Source organism: Lycium ferocissimum, chromosome 5 (assembly GCF_029784015.1).
Source record: "Lycium ferocissimum isolate CSIRO_LF1 chromosome 5, AGI_CSIRO_Lferr_CH_V1, whole genome shotgun sequence".
Classification (NCBI taxonomy): domain Eukaryota; kingdom Viridiplantae; phylum Streptophyta; class Magnoliopsida; order Solanales; family Solanaceae; genus Lycium; species Lycium ferocissimum.
In genome coordinates, this window is record NC_081346.1 from 1273253 (window position 1) to 1299450 (window position 26198).

Genomic DNA, 26198 nt, shown 5'->3' on the forward strand with positions numbered 1-26198 from the left:
TATTTTATGAGGTTTTTATTAATCCCATTAATTAGTAGATCTTTGTTAATAAGTGAGAAAAAATGGCGAAAAAAGGAGAAAAAAGATAAATAGAAATGGTGGCCATACAGAAGTGTCACATCATCTTATTTATGCCTAACTTTATATTATATATAGATTATTACCTCATTAAATCATTGAACCACGATAAATTTATACAATTTGGTATAGATACCTAATACGGATACATATTTACTATATATCTAAGTTATGTCTCTTTCTTTCTTTCTTTAATTTGAAAATGCAAGCCAGCTATCGCTTAATAACAAATCCCCACAAGCAGTAGAATCAAGATCGAATATTATTTCCTCTTATCAATACAAACATCATCACGGATTATTCAAAATCACTAGTCAACTACATGAACAAATGCAACAACAAACTCCAAAAACAAAATCAAATAATCATATTCCACCCTCTAACGTATGATAAACTCTCTACTGTAATCTTTATCTGACAAGCTCTATATTTTCTGTACACAAACTCTATGCAGTACAACGTGAAAAACACCTCAAATCTCAATCATGTAAAAAAGTGTAAAAAAGATTAAAACTTTAACAAATCAATCAATGTGGAAAAAAAGAATCAAAATATGAAAAAGGTAGTAATAGATTTCTATCTAACTCTGGCCTACTCCTGGACCCAGATTAGATTTCTTGATGGAGTTGATCTTCTCTAGTTTTAATCCAGCTCTAAACTTTGATATAAAGTTTTCAGCTTTTGTGTTTACGTCCGGGCTTGGACAGAACAATGGCGGTGGTGGTGGAGGCGCAAACGCTGTCCGTTCACCGCCGCCAATGTTTTCCTCCGTTGGAGTGCTGACGGCGGAATCACTATCTTCAGGTTCAGGCGAACCTGAACGTGAGCTGACAGTGCTGTCTATTCTCACGTAGTCGCCTTGTACTACGAATTTCCAGGCATGTTGTTTTCTGAAGAACGGTGGCGGCGGCGGCGGTGGTGGAATTGGTCTCAATGGCGATTCTCCTCCGCTGTTTGAGTTCTCCTCGACACTTTCAAAACTTTTTACCTGTTGGTTTTTTAACAAGCAAAATTAGGAAAATAACAGAAAGACTTTGAGACTGTGATATTGGCACTGTAGTCAAAGAGAATTTTTTTATTTAGCTCTCCATTTAGAGGAACAAAAACAGTAAAAAATAATCATAATTACTCGCGTACAAGAGTATTCTAATTAATTACTACTTTCTCTGTCTCAATTTATATGACATTTTTTTGTTTTTAATCCATCCCAAACAAGAACTCACCTTTCTCTAAATGGAAACAAATTAATTTTAAAATCCCCTTACACCCTAAATGAAATGATTTACAGGCACTTAGTAGGATTACATTGGGTATATTGTAATTGTTGTTGAAATAATTTACAGCCATACAAATATTTAAGATTTGTTTTAAATCATAAATTTTAAAAATATTTCTTTATATCTTAAATTTTGTGTCACGTCAAACAATGCAACATAAATGAGAATAGGGAGTAACAAATAGGAAAAGCTAACTAACAAACTATTAACCAGGATTTATTAAAAAAAACTAAAGCAGTAAAACAAAACTACTGCACTCCAAAAGCAAAGTTCTAACATTACCTTCACTGGCTTTGGTGCTGGAGTTCTGGTGATTGGGGCATTTTGGACATTTGGTCTTGATATCCTGACCGGCACCGCCTTGACACGGGGCGGTGGTGGTGGTGGCGGCGGCGGCGCATTTTTCTTTCTTCTGGTTTTCTTGGATGTGAATAAGTTTTGAAACAGAGAAGGAGGTGGCGGTGGTGGTGGCGGAGGCGGCGGTGGAGGAGTGGATGTCACCGGATATTGGAAATGGAGAGGTGGAGGTTCTGATTTGTGTAGAAGAGCATCAAAATTATCAACACTTTTTGACCTGTTTTTTCTCTTCTTTTTGTGATACAATGAGTTAATAAACTCCTTTGTAGCACTTGCACCACCTCTTTTCTTATCACTTTTACTGCTCCTAGGCTCCACGTAATGTGGCAATGGCGGAGGTGGTGGTGGAGAAAACGTCACCGGTGCATCAAAATTATCAACACTCTTTGACCTGTTTCTTCTTTCCTTTTTACGCGGAACACTATGAGATGCTTTCTTCACTGTCTCCTCATATATTGGTGCAGGAGCTGGTGGCGGTGGAGGTGGTGGTTGAGGAAGTGTTGCCGGTACCATAATAACTTTAATTCCTTCCGTCTCATAATTTTCCCTCTGCTTAGTTGTTCTCTCACTTTTACGCGGAACACTACGAGATGTTCTCATCACTTTTTCCTCATATACTTGTGCTGGAACTGGAGCTGGAGCTGATAAGGGTGGAGATGGTGGTGATAGCACCGGTGGAATTGAAGCTGGTTGAGTAAATGTGGGCACCTTAATGGGTTCTAAATGATCTTCATAAATAGTTTTAATTATTTCAGGTTCAGGAGAACGATCAACATCTCTCCAGCTACGAGGGCGATGAAGCTGACCTGGATCAGAAAATCGATAAGCATCAACATGAGTATCGTCGTAGAATCGCCAATGATCTTCACCAGAGATCCACCGTGGTGATACTTCAGTCAAATCAGGATATGAACTAGAACTCCTCCTCAAACCAGGCCCACCACCATTATTGTTAAAGGAATTCCTGTCTACATTATCGAACCATGTGCGTGGTGTCGTTGGATTTGGATTTGGATTTCGAATTTCGTTAAACCATCGACTATTTGGTGTTGATGGGTTCGATTTCTGAACTTCATTTCTGTTTATTGGAGAACTAATTTGTTGATACTCATTAGGATTTCTTTCTTCATTCTTGTTTCTGCTGAGAAAACCAAAAATCACAGCAACTAGAACTAGCACTACATTAACAGAATCCCAGCTTTTCTTTACATTGCTTGGTCTAAATATATTACTAGTAAAAGAGAGAGTAGAAGGAACTATGAAAACTAAGAAGAAAATTGCTGCTACTAATAGAATGATGAGCAAGAGACCGGCGTTAAAGAAGAGCTCCGATAACCGGTGGCGGAGCCGCTCTGTACGGCGGAGATCGTTGGAGTTTTGTAGCCAAAATGGGGTCAAGTTTTCCCCATCATCTGCCATTGATTTAGGCTAAAAGGAGTTTTTTGGGACACAACCTTTAACTTTGGTTTGGCTCTTTGCTTTCTTGCTTTTTCGCTTTGTGGTTGTGTGGTATTGCTTGTTTAAGACTTTGGGTTTGGCACTTTTATGTTGGATGGATAAATCAAAGACCTGTATATTTATAATATATAAAAAGAATATGGATTTGGGAGTTGTAATGTAAGATTACTTGTGGGGTTGGGAATGGAGTAGTTGTGGGAATATTGAAAAGAGTATTTAAGTAGTATTAAAGTATGGTCATTAAGCATTATCTTTTGATTAAAGTAATGAAACTAAGTAGTGTATGATGCAAGAGTTGGGAAATTGGCACATGCTTTGGCTGCTGCTGCGTTAAGAATGACAGCTTATAATCAATACTTCAATACCGCGTACAGTGTAATTAAAGTATCTTTGAACCAGTCATATATAAGGTACTAATCGACAATTGACCATATGACTCTGTTAACGTTCAAGGATAAATTTTGACGTTTGCTACGGCCAGCAAACAAATTGCTAAAAGGCAAGCATACATTTGCCTAAGCAACAACTAGTATAAAGGAACAAAAGGAACAATTGCATGACATTAACGTGCTCATACTTCATAGAGGAGTGGGATCCAAGATTTAAACTTTATAAGTTCGAGTTCGATAATTCATAGCAGAGTCAGATTCTTGAACTTTATGGATTTGTTTCAAAATTTTACTCCAATTCATCTGATTTGTTAAGTACGAAATCTATTAGTTGTACTTATTTAACAATTTTTTCAACATATATATATAGAGTTTGAGTCGAAATTACTGTATTCAAATAAATTATAACCTCTGTTTTGAGTCCGCCCCTAGTTCATAGCCCGATTTGATCGAGGTATTGAAGACTTTCGAAGTCATTTCCAAGCCCTTCAATCATTCATAAAACAATTAACTAGCAATCTAGCATCACGGAAAGATACCCATCCACTCATCAAAACATGCGTACATACTAACTGATAGTAATTGATAGTTAAGAGTTGAGAATGTTTTTTTACCAATTCGTCTCAAAATTTACAGACTTGATTAATTTGGATTCGCGCAGTAAAAATTTCACTATTGATATTTTTAACGCTCCCTATTAAAGAGGACTCTATTTACGAAGTTACAACTCGAGACTACTGATTAAAGTTGAAAGAACCGTACCATTTCACTATACCATTTTATGGTAAGAAATTTAGAGTTGTTGAGACTAGAATCCTTGCATCCAGCCCTAAGACAAGGGGCAAATAATGTACCAACTCATATACCGTATTTCAAGTGAAGAAAGAAGAAAAAAGAGAACGCGTAGATATCGTGTGATATTGACATCCACGTCTCCATCAACTACGCTCCCATTTTTGGGTTTTATGTCTCCATGCATCTCCATTTCTGATGTAACTCTGGCTTACAGATGGAATTTGAAATCCTTTTTGTAGATGTTTGTGCATTATTTGAGTTAAAGTATTGTGAACTAGTCAAAGATTGGAATAAAATCACAATTTCATTTGAAATACATTGTTAAATCACTATTTCCATAAATCAGTTGAAACTTAAATACTAATTGCAAAATACTAAAATATTTATAATTATCTATGGTACCATTATTCAGATTAATTCAGACTTGTATTATGTAAGGTAAGGTCTATGAAAAAAAGAAGCGCTCCGCAGAAATTTCTCTGGTCAGAACTCTTAAAAGGAACTCATGTTTCAATCACTTACATTTCTCTAGTTAGATCGTTTATAACACTCATAAAAATAATCCTAAATCAATTATTTCCTAATATTATTGTACCTGACAAGTCATATTAATTGGCTGACCAATACCATCTTAACCTAGCGTTATAAATATTGGACATCTTTGGAAACTTCCAACAGAAGCTATAGTTTTGAAGTTTGACGATTTCAACAGCCTACTGTCTGCAATGTGCTACTACTTCATTGTTTAAAAGCTTATTTAAGCCCCCTTCCCTTCCCATAATAGTTGATGATATATTTTTTCTAAAGAAAAAGCTTATTTTAAGGTTTTTTTTTTTTTTTTTTTTTTATAATGGAAACTACAAAAAGTAGAATATGACCCACGCATTGAGTGCGTTACACAGGTTTTACTTCTATTAAAACTTGATCAATTAATACTAATTGGTTCTAAAGTACCTCACGTTAGTGGAGTCCGGAACCAAAATGCACCCAAAAAAACTATTTTGAACCAAAATACCGCAACAAAAATATATATTACAAAACTACCTTAAGCGCGATTTTATCGCGCTTAAAGACTTAACCGTAACGGAAGCCGCAAGTGCTTTAGCGCAGTAAAATACTGCGCTATAGCAATTCCTCTCTCTCCTATAGCGCAGTATTTTACTGCGCTATAGCGCTCCACTTTAAACCCATCGGGTTCCACCACTGGTCCCTCCAGTTGCCAAAAAAAAAAAAAAAAAAACGAAAACACCATTGGAGGCGAAACCGAGGTGGTCCCCACATCCAAAAACGTCATTTTCTATTTCGTCCGTGAAAGTTTAGATTCTCAGTATATTCAAGTCGGAAGCGAGATTCTAAGTTCGAATTTTGGGAAAAAGCGCGTACAACTCAATTAAAATAACTTTACAAAAAATCTTCGATTAAGGTTTTCTACTATGAACTTTTGTTATTATTTTGTTATATACATTATATTCTAAGCATGCTTAACATTTAACCCTTGCCATTTTCGAAAAACAAAAATCTTTTTTTTTTTTTTGTTCTTGTTCGACTGGGCAGTGGCTTTTGCCACTCTTCTGATTTTTTTTTTTTTTTGTTTAATTCATTATTTGTTAAATGTTTATGAATTGTTAAATGTTTATGAATTGTTAATTTGTTGTATGTTTATGAGTTGTTAATTTGTTAATTATTTATGAATTGTTAATGAATTATTATTTTGTTAATTGATTATTTGTTAAATATTGATTATGAATTTATTAGTTGTTAAATATTGTTTATGAATTGAAAGAAGTTGATTGGTAATGAATTATTATGTTGTTAACACTTTGTTTGGATGATTGTTATGTATTGTTTTGACATTTATCGTATTGTGTTGTATTGTATAGGACCAAATCAGTGGTTACATAAAATAGGACCTTTCGTCGTTACATAAAAATAAAATTAAAGTGACAATCAAAGCAAAATTCGTATTTAAACTAACAACATAATATAATACAATAGGTAACAACCATCCAAACAAGTTGTAAATGATTATGAATTGTTAATCTATATAATTTTAAAAGCGTGAATATATATGTTAAATAAAAAAAGATTATCTTAAAAAGAATAGTTAAAGTTCTTCTTTTCATAAATACATAAGCTAACAAAAAAAAATGTAAAGTTTGTAGGAAAACATGTGGTCGACGAATATACTCTTTTAGTTTAATTTTATCGTAGTTGTGTTAGCTATTTGGTCAACTAAAAATATATCACATATTCAAAATAAAGCTCTAAACAAATATTACTGCTGAATTTCGATTCTCAAACTAATTAACTTAACAAGTCTTTGCCATCACATAATTCAAAAGTAATTAACTTAAAAGTCTTTGCCATCACATATGTGTCCTTACTATCACATATTAAATTTACAACATATCCCATGTTAATTATTCACAAGATATAATACTACATAATTCACATATTCCCTACAAATTATTAATTAGTTAATATAATTTATCTTTCATTTCAAGAATAATGACTAATTTAGTTTGTACGGACCGGACTCTTTCATGGATCCGAATGTTCCCCCTGGGCCCGATGTTCCCCTGGGGCCTGATGCTCACCCGGGGCCCGATGATCACCCGGGGCCCGCTGACAGATCAGTATTGTCTTAGCAAGATAATCATAGGTCAGACTTATTATGGGCCGGTACTATAGGGATATCTACTAGGCTCCGTCCCCGTAGGCTGCAGAGAGCGTGGACTCTTTTACGCGAGCACCCCCCACACCCTCGCGTCTTGGAGATATTGTTTCGGGGCGGCATCTACCGTTGCGTGTCCGTTGGTCGGGTACAGCATGATTGGGGCTCATCACGGCCATGGTTGAGCGGTGGAGACCAGAGACACATACCTTCCATCTTCACACTGGTGAGGCCACGATTACACTTCAGGATGTGGAGGTCCTCTTTGGATTGCGGTAGATGGAGAGCCACTATACACTCGGTACGAGTCTCCTCCTGGTCAGACATGGACGACAGAGTTGACTAGGCTCACCGACTTCGTGCCTGATGCCGAGGGACAGATTTCGGGACAGAGTCGGGTTAAGATTAGTGCACTCTCACCGATGTGGAGGGTCCGGATCCGCCGAGGATGGCACCCCGCAGACGACGTTGATCGTAATGCCCGTTTGTACCGCTTATTATATTCGGGGGCATCTTGTTCCCGAACTCATCGGTGCCTTTGTCGGCTTACGTTATTTGATTTTCTTGAGCATCCGGACCGCACGGGAGACTACACAACGGTCGTTTTGGCGTATCTTTACAGATGCTTGTGCCGAGCGTCTATTGGTGTTGTCAGAGATGTGTGTGAATTTTTTGCTCTTCACCAGGTAATATTTTAAGTGTGTCTTCCTTCAATGTAGACAAACCTCTTGAAATGACGACTTAAAAATCGTATTTTCTAATATCGCTTACAATTATGGGCATGGGAGAGGATGCTGCCTTTTCAGCCCGTACCTAGGCATCACCTCGAGATTGACATGCCTTATGCGAGGAGGTAGACAGGGGGTTTTGACCGGGATGTGGATACGCACCACAGTATTCTTTCATTCCGGGACCAGCTTGATCACATGACGGACGATGCAGTAAAACTATTTAAATTTACATTAATAGTTATGCAGCTATTTATATGGACACTGTACGCTGCTATATTAGATGGTTTGCGGCCTTCGTAGGCGCGAGTCGGGGGGTTTGGAGGTCGCGGTGTCCATTGATACACCCGGACATCGTAGAGAGCACATGCCCGAGCGTGTCTTACGACGGTTGGGCGCACGAGTATACCCCCGACGTCCGTGATGAGCTCCGACACTACCACGGACGATCGGGGCCGCCGTCGATGATGATTTTCTGGCTTTCATGGATGTCCGCCTCACCGCCGGGAGAACAGTTAGGCACTTTAGCGGTGGTCCGCCATTTGACTCTCGTTGAGCGTTACATACGCGCGGTATCATCGGATCACACGCCGATTGATCGACAACCCAGCTTTGCGTCCCCCTAGGGATGTAGGATACTCAACACTCGCGGGGCAGTATGAGGCATTGGTAAGTTTATTGTATTTAGATTTATTTAATTGCATTAATTGTTACGTTTTAAAAAATAGTTTTTTTTTTCCTGTTGAACATAAATGCAGCTACTGGCCGTACAGCGTTTACGCATCTTTGGGTTAGAGCATATGCCTTACCCTGGGCTTGCGGGGCTTGCGGGGCTTGCGGCGGAGATGATATGGATATCGGAGGATGGTATCCGGCAGGCAGGCGAGATTAGGCGCAGGGAGGAGCATTCCGAGGGGCGAGTAACGTAGCGGCGGCCGGGGGAGGACCGGGTGCTCCCAGAGAAAGAGGTCGTGCTGGCAGAGGACATCGTGCTGCCGGAGGAAGCCGTGCGCGTAGAGGCCGCGGTGCTGCTGCTAGAGGACCTGGTGGTGAAGGACACCATCTGATAGATGAGGCGGATGAGGCCGATCCCATTCCAGAGGGCGTTCACGGTCTAGTCCATCCGCAGCCGTTCCAGGCCGGTGGCAGCTCACCTGGGGACTCACCTACGTTTACGCCGGCGCTCTTACTTGCTGAGATACCCGGGTCGTCATCACAGCCGAGCCAGAATGCATACATGGAGGAGCGTGATAACGTTGATTGGGTGGCGTTACGTGCTTCATTAGCTGATGAGCGGCCTGTGAGGAATTTAGAGGGAGCCAGGATTCTTGACTTCAATGAGTTTTTGATCCCGGTTAGTATTTAAAATACTTATTTGTAGTACTTATTTTAAATATGTATGTTACTTATTATTTCGTTTTTTTTTTATATTTTAGGATTCGGCGCCAGTGGGTCCACAGGACCGACCCATTCAGGAGCATTCTCATCGACTGAGGCGAAATGTCTTCTCGTAGAGACTACCGAGGCGCATGTAAGTTTTTTACTTAAAACTGATTTTATTCAATATTAGGTAAATATTTATTTAATTTTTATAACCTTTACTTGGACTTCGAACAACATCTCATCCAGGAGACTACCTCATATTCACCACCACACCCATCTCAGGAGCCTACAGACCCATCTCAGGAGCCTAATCAGGCGCCCGTTGACACACAAGTTTGATTAAATAAATAACATTAATGTATTCAATATAAATAAGAAATGGTACTAATTATTATATACTTTTCAGGTTCACCCTTCGGCGCCTGAGGTGGCGACTCCCGACGAGGAAGAGGTCGAGTTTCCAGACCTAGCTCAGCCTGAAGTTCTGGCGTGCCAGCGGGACTAGATCCCAAAAAGAAGCACGTTCTAGTTAAGGGCGCAAGGGCTAGGGAAAGAGAAGATGATCATGACTTGGAGCGCCCGGTTATTAAGAGGAAAAAGGGCGATGGAGACGATAGCGAGGGCGGTGGGGATGGTATGAGCCTTATGCCTAGGGATAGTCTCCGGCATACTACATGTGGGACCCATCCTCGGTAGTGTATATACATTAGTGTTGTACAATTTATCGTAAATATTATATATTTTTTGCATATTTATACATATTATCTTAGTCTTTATTATTGTTTATAGTTTCACATCCTAAATTGATAATAAAAAAAAAACGTGACACATTCGAAATAAAGTTAAGCATTAATTTAAAAAATAAGATGAAACCCTAAAAGATAAATAACGTAAAGCTAATGACTACAAGTCTTCAAACAAAAAAGGACTTCGAGCACTTTTCAACCACTAAAACGACAATCCAAAGTATTGAGTATTCTTGATGTATTGAGCCTATTTTATTAATTGAACAAATATAAGTAGGGTTCTATATAAAATATTGAAGTTCCGGAGTCTCAAAGCATGATTAATATACGGCTAAACTACGTAAAAAGGAGTGAAAATGTAATAAGAGACTGGTTTTGGAAAATGGCAGACCGATATAGCGCAGTAAAATAATGCGCTATAGATGAGAGACAAATTTCTATAGCGTAGTATTTTACTGCGCTAAAGCACTTAACAGCCCGTTTCGGTTAAGTGCTATAGCGCAGTATTTTACTGCGCTAAAGCACTTAACGGCTCTGTTACGGTTAAGTGCTTTAGATACTGCGCTAAAGGTAGTTTTGTTACATTTTTTTTATTTGGGTATTTTGGTTCAAAATAATTTTATTTTAGGGCATTTTGGTTCCGGACTCCACGTTAGTGTCATTAGTGGGGTAAGTGCGAACCAAAATGCCCTCAAAAAAAATAATTTCGACCAAAATACCCCAACAAAAAAATGTTACGAAAATGCCTTTAGCGCAAGAATTATCTGCGCTAAAGTGTTAACGAGAGACGTCTCCGTTAACTCCTATAGCGCAAAGAATTTACTTGCGCTATAGTGTTTTTTCTTTTTTTAATTTCCACCTCTTTTGGTTAACCCTTCTTTCGTTACACTTTTTAACGTACTTTGACCATAGATTAATCATGCTTCGGGACCCCGAAATTTCAATATTTTATATAGAACCCTACTTATTTTTGTGCGTTTAATTAGGTAGGATCAACACATCAAGGATACACAAAAGTTCGGATGACCGTTTTAGAGGTTGAAAAGTGCTCGAACGCCATTTTCGTTCAAGGATCGGTGACATTAGCTTGAAGTTCTTTACGAATACTTAAATTTGTTCATTAATAATTAATCAAAGTTAGTCAAAATGGCAGCGTTCATGCAAAAAAAAAAAAAAAAAAACTTAATTAAATTGCATCATTCATAACCTTGAGTAGATGAAAATACGTAACACACTAATTCATTCATTAATAAGAAACCCATGATATGTTAAAAATACAACCACAACATTCTTGAAAAAAACTTAATACTTAATTTAATACCTAAGAGCATAACGATATATTAAACTTAAAACTAAAATCCCAACATTCTTAATCATCATCAGAGTACAAGTCCTCAATATCGTCCTCAGAAAAATATTGGCGGTTTCTTAAGACACATCTTTTTTCGGTAGCAGTTAGTTCTCTACCGGTTGATGATGCTTGTTCTTCGGCCAACTTTAGCATGTAAAATCTACATCGTCTTGCCAGCATTCTGTTGTTTTCTTTTCTAATCCTTTGCACGGCAAGCTCGCAAGTTTCGCACCTACTTGAGGCATGGTTAAGGAGTACCTCGTTGGTATTGGAGCGTTGAGATTTTCCAAGTCACGAACAAGACGTTCTGATTCGGCAAGCCGATGTGACCATTCTCGGCGTAAACCGCAATAATATTCCCGCGGATCTGAATATTTCACACTGCAGAAATCATCATTACGCTCTATAAGAAGGTGGGGATTTAGCTCATCTAGTTTGAAATCACTAGTATCGCTCGAAAAACTGTCATGATTTGAACTCTCATCGTCACTGCTATTTGGTTCTTTTGGAAGGAGTAAAGACCAAGTCGAGTTTCTACTACTCGACATTGAATATGGTGTAGTCTAATAACAAAGAAAGGGCTACTTATATAGTTGCAAACCCCAAGTACCACTGGGGGAGGGGGGGGGGGGGGGAAGGGTCTTTATGACCCTACCTACTTACCTTATTGTAAGAAAAATGTTAGTCTTCATCGGACATTTCACGGTCCGAATCCCACTTGGATCTAAATCTTGTGCTACCATATATACCATATTCTACCCTATGGTAACGTATTTGCATCCGATTGTTCTCTTCGCGAAACGATTTAGAGCCAAATTAAACTCTTTAAGGAGTTCCGCGAGACATTGACATAGCACGTTTTTTGGGCGTTTAAGCCCTACCGACGCTAACTTGTGCTCCGGTCTTTGCGACCTCCCTAACACGCCAATCCCACTCCTCTGTCATTTTATTATTGTATTCTCGATTGAATCTATCGTTAGGGTTATTTGAGTAATGAAAATCATCATCATCTAGTTCCCGTGTCCTACCCATTGCTTCAAATATGTTTCTTGGAGTGAATGATATAACACGGTTAATATCTCTAAATTGATCAAAAAATGACATAATAACTCAATTTTGTGTGAAATGTTGTGTGGTTGGTAACAACTATTCGTCAAATTACGTTATATAAAGTTTGATTCGAATCATGACGTTTTTCTGTTTGATAGGTGAGGTGATGACAATGGAGGACTGTATAGCGCAGTAAAATTATGCGTTATATGATATAACGCAGTAATTTACTGCGCTATAGCGTCATAGCGCATTATTTTACTGCGCTATACCGTCATAACGCATGATTTTACTTTAGCGCTATCTTCGTCGAAAAGTTGCATAACGCCGTAAAATAATGCGTTACGCATCACCTCCACACTTATTTGATTAGACGTAACACTGTAATTGCATGCATGCGTTGGTTGGTTATAAATACCGAGTTCGCATAACGCAAAAAAAGTTAAAAATTCAAAGTTTCATCTAGTTTTTGCGTTTTGTATTCCTCCTAAATTATTCAAAGTATGGCGTATGTTCCAAGAATTAAAGTTTCTTTATTCTGGGACGGACAAATTATATTCGAGGAAAATAATTTGCGCTATGATTCTTCCCCAAAATACCATGTTAAGTTTCCACTTGACTTAAAATTCTCAAAACTACTTCAAGCCTTGTATAATAGATTACAAATTAGTAGAAGTGATTTTGATCTAAATATAATTGGAAAATATCCAACGTCATTTACGCCGCAAGGTGTAACTAGTTATGGTCGATGGTACATTCAAGACGATGAATCGTTGACCGATTTTTGAAGGCGCCTTATGATTATAGGAAATGCATAACTTTAAACGTCCTTGAAATGTATATAGAGAAGGTCCCCATTAATCGACTTGAATTCATGGGTAGGGCTCCTCGGAAGCCCCGTCTATAATTCAAACCGAAGTCACTCAAGCGAACCTACTTATCAACACAATTACCACGACATGAGTACCTATCAAAGCATTTTGACTAGCCAAATGCCTCCGGATAGTTTAAGTCATCAATTTGACGGAAGATGTAAATATTCATTCTTTTTAGTATTATTATTATTATTATTATTATTATTATTATTATTAGTAGTAGTAGTAGTAGTAGTAGTATTGTTATTATTATTATTATTATTAGTATTGTTATTGTTATTATTATTATTATTAGTATTGGTATTGTTGTTATTATTATTATTATTATAATAAGTGATTACAAATTGTTATTATTATTATTATTATTGTTATTATTATTATTATTATTAGTAGTAGTAGTAGTAGTAGTATTGTTATTATTATTAGTAGTAGTATTGTTATTATTACTATTATTATTATTAGTATTGTTATTGTTGTTATTATTATTATTATTATTATTATTATTATTATTAGTATTGTTATTGTTGTTGTTATTATTATTATTATTATTATTATTAGTATTGTTATTGTTGTTATTATTATTATTATTATTATTATTAGTATTGTTATTGTTGTTATTATTATTATTATTATTAGTATTGTTATTGTTGTTATTATTATTATTATTATTATTAGTAGTAGTATTGTTATTGTTGTTATTATTATTATTATTATTATTATTATTATTATTAGTAGTAGTAGTATTGTTATTATTATTATTATTATTATTATTATTATTATTATTATTATTAGCACTTGATTATTAGCACTTGAATGCTACTAATGACGTTGATTATATTATTTAGGGGTTATACACCTGATATGGATCATATCGGACGGTCTCCTCAATCGGGATGGATGAATCAGGTTGGAACATCCTCAGCCTATCCAACAACTCAAAGCGATGGTCCTTCCTCAAGTTTCGGTGCGAGGCCAGATTACTATCGGACGTCTATTTTTTTTTAACATCAATAGTGTTATTTGATGTGTAGTAGTTAAAACACCCTAATTTCTTGTGTAGGGAGAATGTGGTGGTTGCACCAAATTATAGGCAAAGGCGTGCTATGGATGGTCCAGATTATCCGAATTATATAGTGACATCACCCAGCGATAGTGAGGAAATACCTAATGCGGAGGAAAGTGACGATGAGATTGAGGTTGGAACTAATCGTCAACATCAAGTAGAACTGTTGCAAGACATGATGAACAGTCCGGTACACGAGGAGGAAGCGAATTCACAAAGAACCATTTGAACGAAAGAATCGACTCCGGTTCGGTAAAGAAGCCAATTTCAACAACAAAGAGTCGACCCCGATTCGGTGGCATTCCAATGAGATCCCATATCTTGATCATCTTCAAGATCGCCCGGATGCCTTTGTCTTTACTAGGGATGATGATCATATTCGGCAAAATTTGTGGAAAGAGCCGGATGCGGTAAAACAAAAGGCTCATATTGAAAAAGGGATGATTTTCATCTCGAAAAAAACATTGCAAAGAGGTATGTTAAGATTTATTGCATCCGGGGATGGGGAGTTTAAAGTTGACGATTCCACACGAAAACTTTGGCGATTGGTCTGCAAGCGAAAGTATCAAGGCTGCGAATGGATGCTCCGTGGTAAGGAAACTGCTGAAAAGATGTGGACTATTTCAAAGTTCTACACAAAGCACACTTGTGATATGGGTGACCTCCCAGATGATCATTGCAATCTAGATACTAATTTGATTGCGCGTGTATTAGTTGGCGACATTAGAGAAAACCCAAGGTATCCCCTTCGCCTAAGTTTCTTTTATTTTTTGTGTTAATATAATGTTCCTCGTTGTTATATCTTTGATATTTCAAATTTTTCGGTACCCTATTAAAGATCGTATTAGAGCCGTCTTGAAAGTATATAACAAAGCCGTCACTACGAGGAAGGCGTATCTTGGGCGTAGGCGTGCACATGAAATAGTCTACGGCAATTGGGAGAGCTCTTTCAAGACGTTGCCGAGATACATGGCGGCTCTACAACACTTCAATCATGGTACTGTTGTTGAATGGAAGCTCAAATCGAAGCCTGGTGTGCCGGTAATATTTTCGATTTTGTATTTTGGGCCTTCAAACCATGCATTGATGGGTTTGCTCATTGTCGTTTTTGTAATATCAATAGATGGAACACACATGTACGGGAAGTATGACATAAAGTTGCTAATAGCGGTTGGAATGGATGCAAATGGAGCTATATTCCCTCTAGCTTTTGCAATTGCGGCCCAATGAGAGCATTAGTACGTGGGGTATGTTTTTGGACTACTTAAGGCAACACGTTATTAAGGATCGCATGGGAATATGTGTGATATCGTATAGAAATGCTATATTACACAATATGTTCAATTTGCGGGGGTGGCAACCACCCTTTGTCTACCATCGTTATTGTTTAAGGCATTTAAAGGCAAACTTCCAAAAGGCATATCGAATCCCAACACTTTGCAATTGGATGTGGGCGGGCGCAACAGAGCATCGGGAGAAGAAGTTTAACCCGCAAATGGACATTATTAGGCGGGCGAATGAGGAAGCCTTCCACCGGTTAAATGCAATTGATAAAGACAAATGGACATTACACAAGGATGAAGGTAGACGATGGGGTATGCGACAACAAACATGCTTCCGAGTCATTCAATGGCTTGTTGAAATGCGCACGGGACCGTCGTCACGCAATGGTGAGAATGACATTTAAGCGAGTTGTGGAGCGGTTCGTCGGTAGATCAAAAGAGGCCAAAGCACATGCAAGAAGGTCTAAGATGGATGCCAAAACCGTTAAAACTATTCGAGTACCACAAATATAAGGCTCAAAAACATGATCGGATGGAGTACAACCCTGCAGAGCGCATATTTGAACTCACAACAAGTGTGCACCAAGGTAAAGGAGGTAACGTTCACACTATTTGTGAGATTTCAAGAACGTGCACATGCGGCAAGTGGCAATCATATCACATGCCATGTTCTCACGCCTTCAAGTGTTTTATCACAATGGGAAAGAACGCCTCCTCTTACATGGCTGAGGAGTATACGGTTGAAAATTATGCAAAAACGTATGCTGGAAGGTTCTATCCACTTGGTAGTGAGAATTATTGGCCACCAGATCCATTTTCAATGGTTGCAAATAAAGCATTTATCCGTAAATTCAGAAAGAATGCATACTCACGTATTCATAATGAAATGGATGTTCCACCGGGGAGATACACTCGAAAATGCTCATTTTGCAATTATGTTGGTCATGATAAGCGCAAGTGTCCCTTACGGCATAGTGGTCAAACTACATCTCGCGGTGGAAGTACCTCTCGGGGTGGAGGAAACTTTAGTGGTGGAAGTACCTCTACGTGGTGGTGGCACGTCTCGCGGTGGTGGCGGAAGATCAACTCAAGAGCATTAATTGATGTATTAAATTAAGTATTAAGTTTTTTTCAAGAATGTTGTGGTTGTATTTTTAACATATCATGGGTTTCTTATTAATGAATGAATTAGTGTGTTACGTATTTTCATCTACTCAAGGTTATGAATGATGCAATTTAATTAAGTTTTTTTTTTTTTTTTTTGCATGAACGCTGCCATTTTGACTAACTTTTGATTAATTATTAATGAACAAATTTAAGTATTCGTAAAGAACTTCAAGCTAATGTCACCGATCCTTGAACGAAAATGGCGTTCGAGCACTTTTCAACCTCTAAAACGGTCATCCGAACTTTTGTGTATCCTTGATGTGTTGATCCTACCTAATTAAACGCACAAAAATAAGTAGGGTTCTATATAAAATATTGAAATTTCGGTCCCGAAGATTAATCTATGGTCAAAGTACGTTAAAAAGTGTAACGAAAGAAGGGTTAACCAAAAGAGCGGAAATTAAAAAAGAAAAAACACTATAGCGCAAAGAATTCTTTGTATATAGGAGTTAACCGAGACGTCTCCGTTAACACTTTAAGCAAGATAATTTACTGCGCTAAAGGCATTTTCGTAACATTTTTTTTTGTTGGGGTATTTTGGTCGAAATTGTTTTTTTTTAGGGCATTTTGGTTCAGTACCCTCATTAGTGTGGCCCCCTGGCAAAAGTAATGACTTTTCATCTTAACTAGCCTGTCATTTGTCCTGAACTAGAGTATAGTTAGAAAAAAGGAACACCACGGGTCCCTTTTTTTTTTTTTTGGACACCACGACTCTAGAAAAACTTTATAGTATATGGTTTATAGATAAAGTTTAGTTGATTAAATTCACAAGTCAATATCTGAACGCTAAGAAATTTAGTTTTTGAAATCCCAAATATAAAACAAGAAAAGCTTTATTTTATGGATTGCGGTCCAACATTTTTATGGCTTATTATTTAAATTTAGGCCAACTACAGAGGAGCCTCTTAAAGTAGGCAGAAAATTTGATTTTGGCACCTTGACTTTGGCTTGTGCCTATTAGACACTCCAACATATTTTAAAGTGTGTATATTAAACACATATTTATATTTTTCTCTTTTTGTAATCATGAGTGCTTGAGTATTTTATTCTTAAGGAGTTATTGGAATTTTCTTCAATTTATACTTATTATTCTTTTTCAAGCTTACTTAAATTTACCCAAGTTTGGGCAGGTTAATGATTTATTTATTTATTAACTCGATCCACTTTGACCCGCTCATTTAAGCTATTCTAAATGTTGGATTTATTTGGGCTAAATTTATAGTCCAAAATGACCCATGAGATATCTTTGTCAAAATATTTTCTTATTTTTTTTGTTTGATATTATACAGTCATAATAAAGATAAATATTTCACCATGTAATTAATCAAATTATAAGAAAATAAATAAAGATTAAAACTAGGGTTGGTAAGGTCGGCTTATGACTCGTTGTTTAGCTCATCTTGACTCAGTCCATCATAGCCTAAGTAACTTCGGACAAATTAATACTCCATTCATTTACAAACTCAACCTATTTTTGACTCACCTAAATTTAAGTCATTCCGCCCATCTAACACCTTTACTTTCCCAACAAAACTTATGACATGTCTTTTGTGTCTAGCTTTTGGTATGGTACATCAAGAATCAAGTGACAAACTCTAGAAAACAAGTCAATATAGCAAATTAAGTTCTTGCGGAGGATAACAGAATACAAAACAACTGAAGCACATTAAGACAACCATACAGAGTACATATGAAGTCATTAGCCTTAGGAACAAATGACGAAGATAAATCAACAAGCAAGCTCAAAATGCAAACAACATAAGTAATTAAATATGTAACAGAAAAATAGTGGTGTAAACCCCTATAGATTAGATGACCAACACTTAATTAGCAACGGGGAGGATTAGGGAGTTTGCATTTCTCAGGAAGCTGAATTGCAAGTTTAGGATCGATTCCCAAAGAAGGCAACCACTGAGAATTTTTGTAAGAGCAAAGGCAGCCCATGTCTGCCTTTGCTAGTGCGCTACAGCACTTGGCTGTAGGCGCGGGCGGATTAGGAGGTGTGACCGATGGTTTGCAAGACATCAATTCTTCGCCCGTCATGTTACATATTCCTTGTGCCCGCGACACCTCAATACTAGCACTGCTAATAAACACAATAGCAACCAAAACCAATGTCACAATCTTTTTGGCCAGATAATGCTCCATTTCAATTTCTTTCTTTCTGATAAATTTCTTTCTAATCTTTGTGTATGTATGGAAAAACAGCATGAGATAGATGGGTTTATATAGGTAGGAATTATGTTTGTGATTGGGAATGGGCCTGTATGGTGTAACAACTGGAAACCCGTGATAGTCTATTGGCGTTACTTCAATTCTACCAAAAACTCTGGTGTCACGTACTCTTTTCTTTTGTAATAATAGTCAAGTGATGATTTGATCTTGTTCCCGTGGCCTCTCATTATTAGTGCATTGACCATTGATGATTCCATATTTATGTGACCCTATTCATATAATTTGATCATTCTTCACTATTATTCACTCGTTGTCTAGTAACGTCTGTGTCAAGTTTAATTTGGTGCCCTAAGTTCTACTCTTCTTACACTTTCCTTTGTTCGTCTTCTTCTACTTTGTCTTTCGGTCAGAAATTTCTAATCGTCTCGTCTATTCTGATCTTGTTGTACATGTTACTCTCTTTCTGGATTATGGTTGAAGCCAGAGGCAGACAACACTTAAATATGTACGCGTCCAGTGACAGGTGGTTAAAAATTTGTATATGAAGGGGATCTGAATCCCATTTATAGCATGTGGCTCCGCCTCTGGCTGATGTTAGATGGCCACTTTACAAACATATGCAAGTTAAAAGTGTTCATTTGTTCATTAAGCTTGTTCTAAAATGAAGATCCTACTGAACCAAACAAGTGAGATCTTCGGTCTACGTGCCAAAGAGCAACTCAAATAAAGAAATCTAATCCATGTAAATTCAGGCACGACCCGCATGGATCAACAGAACATCTCCTACTTTTTTACGTGTAGTGAGAAATTTTGTATTGTGACTCGTACAACAGACAAAAGTTGTGGCTTTGCTTTTACATCGTACACACTAGACAACAGAAGAACTAGGAAATTGTACATCTGATATTGCTACAACATGCTCAATTTACATAGCCATTTTGCTGGCGCAACAACACCAAAAATTTGGATAAACGTCGTTTGTTAACTGTCTTTTTCTATATTACATGCTAAAATACTACTGATTCTCATACACACCTTAAGCCCATAGGAAAAATGAATGGACCGAGTTATGTAATAATGAGATTATACCCGTCGCCGTGTATAGATTTATACTAAAACCAAATGTGGGTGAATATGTCATCTCTTCTAACATTTGCTTTTGAACTTCCTTTGAGCTTTAAGGTCCACCACAATCACGGAGATATTGTCTTTGCTCCCTTTTTGAAGAGCCATCGACGAAAGATACTCTGCTGCTGCTTGTGCAGCAGGATCAACTCCTTGGCCCCTTTCTGGCAGAGGATTAGTCCCATTCTTTTTGTGCCAGAGAAGAATTCGTCGTCTAGCCACTTCACAAACTTCCTCATTTGTCATGACATCCCACAACCCGTCACTGGCTAAAACTAGGCATTCGTCTTCTCTAGCGCGTGGTACAAACATAACTTCTGGTTCGGGTATAATCCATGGTTTCAAATATCTGTCACCTGTGGATAAAAAGGGGATTACATGAATAAACAACAGAAAAAAGCAGTTTTTCAACCATTCACTTCATCCATCCAAACACTATTGGGTAATGGACACCATATCAATACTTGAACAATGGCAGTTGTAGAGAAATCAGATAAATTACCATGTTCTTCCCTGCTTCCTGCCCCACCCCATCCCAAAAAAGGACATTATACACAGAAAACAACGATGACGAGGACACTTGTAGAATACTGAAAGAAATGAAGGCAATGCACGTAAGACAGATGATAAATAAGAGCTGAGAGAAAGCACAAGCAAGGTGTATCCGAAACTCGAAGGAAAAACATAACAGATTACATGCATCCTAGGTCATGTAGGTTTACAAACACTGTACAGAAAAGACCAACCTTACTTTCTTTTACAGTTTGTTTTAAAAAAAAAAAAATGACCATTATATAAATGGAAAATATCTTCCTTCCAACTAAACTAATATAACCATATGCTTCTACTTATATGTTATTTGATACTTGATCTGACATGTTATCAACTACCTATTCCACTCCACAGTTCGAACAATTACTTAATCCTCATCTCTATTGATCTCTACAATATAATATAAAGATAAAGATTAGAATGTAGGGGAGTATTCATGTACCATTATCAAAAAAAACAACAGAATGTAGGGGAGTATTGATGTTACCATTATCCCTGAATTAAACACGTTGAAGAACATGCAAAACCTTGATGCTGCCCCACGAGAATCTATGATAAGATTGAGCTCACACACATACAGTAATCTCTTCAAAATTTTACTGATAATGACCAAAAAGTCAAACTAGACATACTTGCCGGACTAGAGGATATAGAAGGATAAGTGCCTCTGCTTGGCATTCCTAGATTTTATTGATCATGGACAGTACTGAACTGTTGAACCAGAAAATGCATATTTATATCGTTAAGACGTTTCAGTAAGTTGTTCCAAGTAATTGCTTCATGGGATACTGCTCGTAAGAAGTCAAGAGTTTGGAGGAAAACAACACCAGAACTATGCATCAATCTCAAACCATATTGGGCTTGATTATATGAATTCTCGCTGTTCATGTCTCTAATCTAGATCATGTCTCAATCCAATATCTTTTTGTAAATGTCTTAATCCAATATGTAAAACTCAAGTTCTCCGACCCTTGAATTTCTCTACATTTTCTCTAGTCATAAAATCCACAAGACAGGATCAACGTTAGAGTAATAGGCAATATTCCTAGGGATCATTGGACCTAAAGTAACGTGAGAGTGCAGAAAAGCATCTTCTATACTAGCAGCTGTCTTCCAACTTGGGCAGTAATAGCTTAATATCAGTATTAGCCACGCATCATCTGGTGTACATTCCCTAAAGATCTCACAGGTTCTCTTTTGATGCATAAAACCATGAATTTTCTATTAACTAAGGGGTTGTCCGGTTGCTGATTAAGAAAGGAATTATTTATGTATTAAAGCTGACATAGCTAATACCATGTTTGGTAGCCTTTTAGTCGTTTGTATAAAACTCAGCACACCAATTACGGTGTTTGGTTATCACTTTACAATCTCACATAACTAAAACATGTATAAGTTATGAGTCAATTTATGTAGTGGCTGCGGGTTCCCTTGTCATAAAAAAACATGTATAAGTTATGAGTCAATTTATGTATTAATTTATGCAGTGTCGAAGATGAAATAACAAACATGAATAACTAAATCCTGCATAGCTACACCCTGCATAACTAATTCCAACATAACTCTAACCAGCAACCAAATGACCCCTAAAGTTACATATTACCAAGGAAAACAGGTATCAAGTAAATCCATTGCACAACACACCAATAATAAATCATGAATATTGTACAGAATATTCAACAGATGCAAAGGTGAAAGGTTTTAGTACACCAACCAATAGATCTTGACATTGCAAGAACGCCAAATACACGATGTCCATTCCACTGAATGACCTTGCCACCAGATGCTTCAATTCTGACATACTCATCCTCTCTGTTTGGCTGGTAAAAGAATACATACAAGGTAAAAGAGTGAGATGGTAATGCATCAACCGCATTCTTTCCTGCCAAAATAAGACACATGTATGTGAAAAACGAAAGAGAAGAAGAAGAACAAGAAGAGAGATGCTGAAGTGTGTTTTACTTTGTGATCGATTGACAGTGCCACTGCTTCTTTGCCACGATAAAGGACTGCTCTTGAATCCCCACAGTTAGCAACTATAATATGAGACGAACAAATCACCGCTACAACCGCTGTGGACCCAACAGTTTCTGGGGCAATAGGTTCAGAGGTATTTACGTTGTCATCACAGAGATCTACGTTCGCCTTTCCCCCAACTTCATCGTCAACTTTGAGAAAGCAATTAGTAAAGACCTTCTCCCACTGCACCTGCCGGGTATCCCTTGCGCTTCCATCCACCAAATAATCATCTTTGAAAAGTTTTAACTCCTCAACTAATGCTAGATGAACACGTCTACAGCAATAATCCGCAACCTGCATGACGAAACAGCAGTCAGTTATCATAAGCTTAGTTGTCATTGATCACGACTAGGAGTGGCAAACACTAGGAATGGCAAGCAGGCGGATTGGGTCGGATATGTGCGGGTCGAAAACAGGTTAAACAAAAACAGATAAAATATCCAACCCGCCCATATTTAACACAAATAAAAAAAGGGTTATAGGAACAGTCCGATGATTACACGAGCTAAAAGCCAAAATAAGCTTAGAACCCCAGAAAGCAAGAACTCATGGATATCCATCTGGATATCCATTTTTAGTGGATAATATTCATATTTGATCCATTTTTAAAAAGTCAATTATCCAACCCATGTTTTTTTTTATGACACAGTTATCCAACCCATGTCTAGTGGGTCAGATTGGATGGTTACTTTTTTTTTTTTTTTTTTTTTTAAATCCATTTTGCCAGCTCTAATCCAGATTCAAACTGATAATAGCACAAACACCCAGGTAGTTAAACTTGACAACTAGGTTACATTTGTAGATTTTATTGAAAGTCTGAAATACTACACAGCTGAAATCATGGGATGAAGAAATGGCTGGTGAACTGCACACAAGGTAATAGCAAGCTCCGAATAAATAATCTATACAAAATTGATCTACTTAATTGGCTAGTTAATCGAGACAAAAACATACAAGAATTCATTATACCTGAGATCCACCATGACCATCATATACTCCATAAAAATGAGATGTGAGGTGACTCAAACTTTGACTTAGTCCATCAATCACACGATCACCAATAAACATCTTGATAGGAATTTTCATAAAATTAGGAACAGCCATAAGAGCATCCTCCATCTCCGGTCTCTTTCCACAGATAGATACAGAACCCCAGAGTGGCACACATTCCAATTCAAACACACTCTTGACACTTTCTTTGACAGGCTGCTCCTTCTCACCGGGCAACGGAAGAGCCACTACAGATGCCTTTAGTGTAGGGCCTGTAGTAATTTCATCATCTGGAAGGGCAACTACTGTATTACTGACCATTCTCTCAAAACTCTTTTCCTCCAAACTTATGACTTTGGCAACAATTTGTCCATTGTCAATACCCTCGATTTCAACAGCAATTGGCAAGCTTAACTGTAAGTTAGCGCCCAACGGCAACAACTCCTCGCCGTTAATTCTACTTGGATCCTCTCCAACGGATAAAATCTCGTCTTCATCATTAATCAGGCCGTTTTCAGATCCCAATATAGTCTGGGGTAGACTACATTTTCCGGAACTTTCTCCTGCTGGGGTCAACAAGGGAACTCTACCAACGTCAATTTTCATACCGTTGCTATTTCCATCCCAACTGGTATTCGACTCGGTGTGCAACAAAGATGCAGTAGGATCTGAAAGTAAGCTAGCGGTGTCAGTGACTAATTTGAGCCTTGTGATATCTACATGGTTCGATATTGCAGGGTTATCACAACAGATAGAGTTGCTTAAGCTGAGAGTAACAGCAACAGCTGGAGACATCTCTTCCATTAATTCTTTCTTCTAGTCAAAACAATATGCAAAATCCACACAAATGAATCTCTCTCCCAACTATCGAGTCAACCGCGTTAGTCCGTGCAGCACCTTCTGCGGTACCAGAGTAGGACTGCTTTAAAGAGAAATTCACAAGCGCGGTAAAATAGCTAAATTGAAACCACAATGAAATGAGGTAGGAATCCACAGGAATGAGGAAAGACAGCTAAATTAAAAGCACAAGGAGAATGAGGTAGGAATCCACAAAAATGAGGAGAGAAAAATTGAATGGACAAGAAAATCTAAGTCAAAAAGCTCACTACCAGAAGTACATAGGGTACACTATTAACATCAAACAAAAGGTGGAAAAAGCTCAAAGTTAGTGAGACAAGCAATGGTATGACAGAGATCTGGAAAACGATCCCAACTTGGGTCCTTTTTTGTACCTAGAACTAAAAAAACATGCAATTCCCTTAAAGAGAAGAATATCAAGACCAACAAGAGTAAATCCTAACTCCACAACCACCAACCCTTAAATACACAAGAACATGAGGAAAAAGACAAAATCAAAGCCTTATCCATGAATTCAAGAAAGGAAAGCGAAAGAACCATGGAAAGTAACCTAGGAGGGTAGGAAAAAAATACAGACAACTGATCAAGAATCACAAGAAAACCCTAAAAAGATTGAACCTTTTTGCCACATGTAACTTGGGTTTCCATAGATCTGAGGCAACTCATGTCCACCTCTCAAAATATAGGTCATTTACTAAATAATATTCTCTTCTTCAACCCCAACAAAAAATAGAATCTTTAGCAGTACAAACTATCCAAGAACATAAAAAAAACTGTCCAATTTACAAAGAATTCAGCTAAAAGAGTGGAAATTTAAGCTTACCAACAAGAACCCTTTAAACAAAACAGCTTGTAGACTCTCTCTCTAATGCCCCTTAACTGGAGATATTATTTTGTTGTGTGAGCACATGAGAGAGAATACAAACTGGGGATGTAGAAAAGATTTTACCTTTGGTGTAGTCCTAAAGAGGACACGTGTAGATTCAATCATCTAACTCCAATCAATGCACCAGACAGACAAATGCTTTGAATTGTTTTGTGCTTACCCTTAATTACAAAAAGAAAACAAAAGGGAGAGAGAGAGACAGAGTTCATGGACTTTCCATGAGGACCATCTTCAAGAACAACACGTGTCCTTTCTTGGCAGGTCAGCCATTACCTAAAATAATGTCACCATTATTTTCTCTCAATTATCATGTGTTCCATCTTTTCAAGGGGGGTTTACTACTTATGTACGTCTGTTGTCTTTGCATATAACATTTCCCTTTTATTGCTGAAAATTAGGTATTTTGGGGTTATATGTTGCTTTCAACTATGTTGCAAGTATTTATTATTTGACATTGCATTTACTCCTCTCTTTTCTCAAACAAGGATTTTTATTTTTTTTTGGTATAATTCCTTTTTCTTTTTGGTTTCTCATATGTATCCATATTAGGATTCGATTAAATTCTGATTCGCATCAAGACATCTCAATAAAATATTCCTTAATAAAGATGACTCTTTATCATACCCAAATTCGGTATCTTTAATTAAAAATGAAGGTATACTTATCGTTTCATCATAACTCTTTGTTTATTTGGTTACATTTCAAACAAGGTTTATTGCTTTTACCTTTTTTGTGCAAATATATTCCAACTATGTTCTCAGTCATTTGTTGTTTTTGACTTTTCTTGTGTCAATATATACCAACTATGTAATAATAAGACCAGCTTTGTGCACCTCATCGTGCATTACATAATGATCCGACAAAAAATGCTTTGTCTATGTAAATTTACGGGCAATATATAGTTGAACTTGGAAAGATT

General features: G+C 37.3%; 3 protein-coding genes across 12 annotated transcripts; 1 reads left to right on the forward strand and 2 right to left on the reverse strand.

The window, feature by feature from the left end:
- Positions 1–322: 322 nt before the first annotated feature.
- On the reverse strand, positions 323–3405 carry LOC132055320 (pollen-specific leucine-rich repeat extensin-like protein 1). The gene is made up of 2 exons (XM_059447070.1): positions 1638–3405; positions 323–1066 (listed from the first exon to the last, which is right to left on the reverse strand). Exons 1-2 carry the CDS (start codon positions 3129–3131, stop codon positions 659–661), a joined length of 1902 nt encoding a protein of 633 aa, XP_059303053.1. The 5' UTR covers positions 3132–3405; the 3' UTR covers positions 323–658.
- Positions 3406–8508: 5103 nt separating this feature from the next.
- On the forward strand, positions 8509–9644 carry LOC132058602 (uncharacterized). Its single transcript, XM_059451059.1, has 4 exons — positions 8509–8623; positions 8686–9110; positions 9193–9258; positions 9546–9644. Exons 1-4 carry the CDS (start codon positions 8509–8511, stop codon positions 9642–9644), a joined length of 705 nt encoding a protein of 234 aa, XP_059307042.1.
- Positions 9645–19615: 9971 nt separating this feature from the next.
- On the reverse strand, positions 19616–25561 carry LOC132055321 (protein phosphatase 2C 16-like). 10 transcript variants are annotated; one of them, XM_059447076.1, is made up of 5 exons: positions 25343–25561; positions 23515–24435; positions 22489–22839; positions 22241–22346; positions 19616–20330 (listed from the first exon to the last, which is right to left on the reverse strand). In XM_059447076.1, exons 2-5 carry the CDS (start codon positions 24337–24339, stop codon positions 19996–19998), a joined length of 1617 nt encoding a protein of 538 aa, XP_059303059.1. In that variant the 5' UTR covers positions 24340–24435; positions 25343–25561; the 3' UTR covers positions 19616–19995. The 10 variants fall into 10 exon arrangements, with proteins under 10 accessions (XP_059303059.1, XP_059303057.1, XP_059303054.1 ...); XM_059447074.1 differs by having other exon boundaries at positions 23515–24454; XM_059447071.1 differs by having other exon boundaries at positions 25217–25561.
- Positions 25562–26198: the final 637 nt, after the last annotated feature.

What these genes read in the sequence shown, in the direction of transcription:
- LOC132055320 (XM_059447070.1), bottom strand. Translation starts at nt 3,131, where the DNA reads ATGGCAGATGATGGGGAAAACTTGACCCCATTTTGGCTACAAAACTCC. An exon ending in CAGCACCAAAGCCAGTGAAG is followed by an intron (nt 1,067 to 1,637) that starts GTAATGTTAGAA and finishes AAAAACCAACAG; the next exon opens with GTAAAAAGTTTTGAAAGTGT.
- LOC132058602 (XM_059451059.1), top strand. Translation starts at nt 8,509, where the DNA reads ATGCAGCTACTGGCCGTACAGCGTTTACGCATCTTTGGGTTAGAGCAT. An exon ending in GATATGGATATCGGAGGATG is followed by an intron (nt 8,624 to 8,685) that starts GTATCCGGCAGG and finishes CGAGTAACGTAG; the next exon opens with CGGCGGCCGGGGGAGGACCG. An exon ending in TCAATGAGTTTTTGATCCCG is followed by an intron (nt 9,111 to 9,192) that starts GTTAGTATTTAA and finishes TTTATATTTTAG; the next exon opens with GATTCGGCGCCAGTGGGTCC.
- LOC132055321 (XM_059447076.1), bottom strand. Translation starts at nt 24,339, where the DNA reads ATGGAAGAGATGTCTCCAGCTGTTGCTGTTACTCTCAGCTTAAGCAAC. An exon ending in ATGGTCATGGTGGATCTCAG is followed by an intron (nt 22,840 to 23,514) that starts GTATAATGAATT and finishes TTCGTCATGCAG; the next exon opens with GTTGCGGATTATTGCTGTAG. An exon ending in TGCAATGTCAAGATCTATTG is followed by an intron (nt 20,331 to 22,240) that starts GTTGGTGTACTA and finishes TTTTATCCACAG; the next exon opens with GTGACAGATATTTGAAACCA.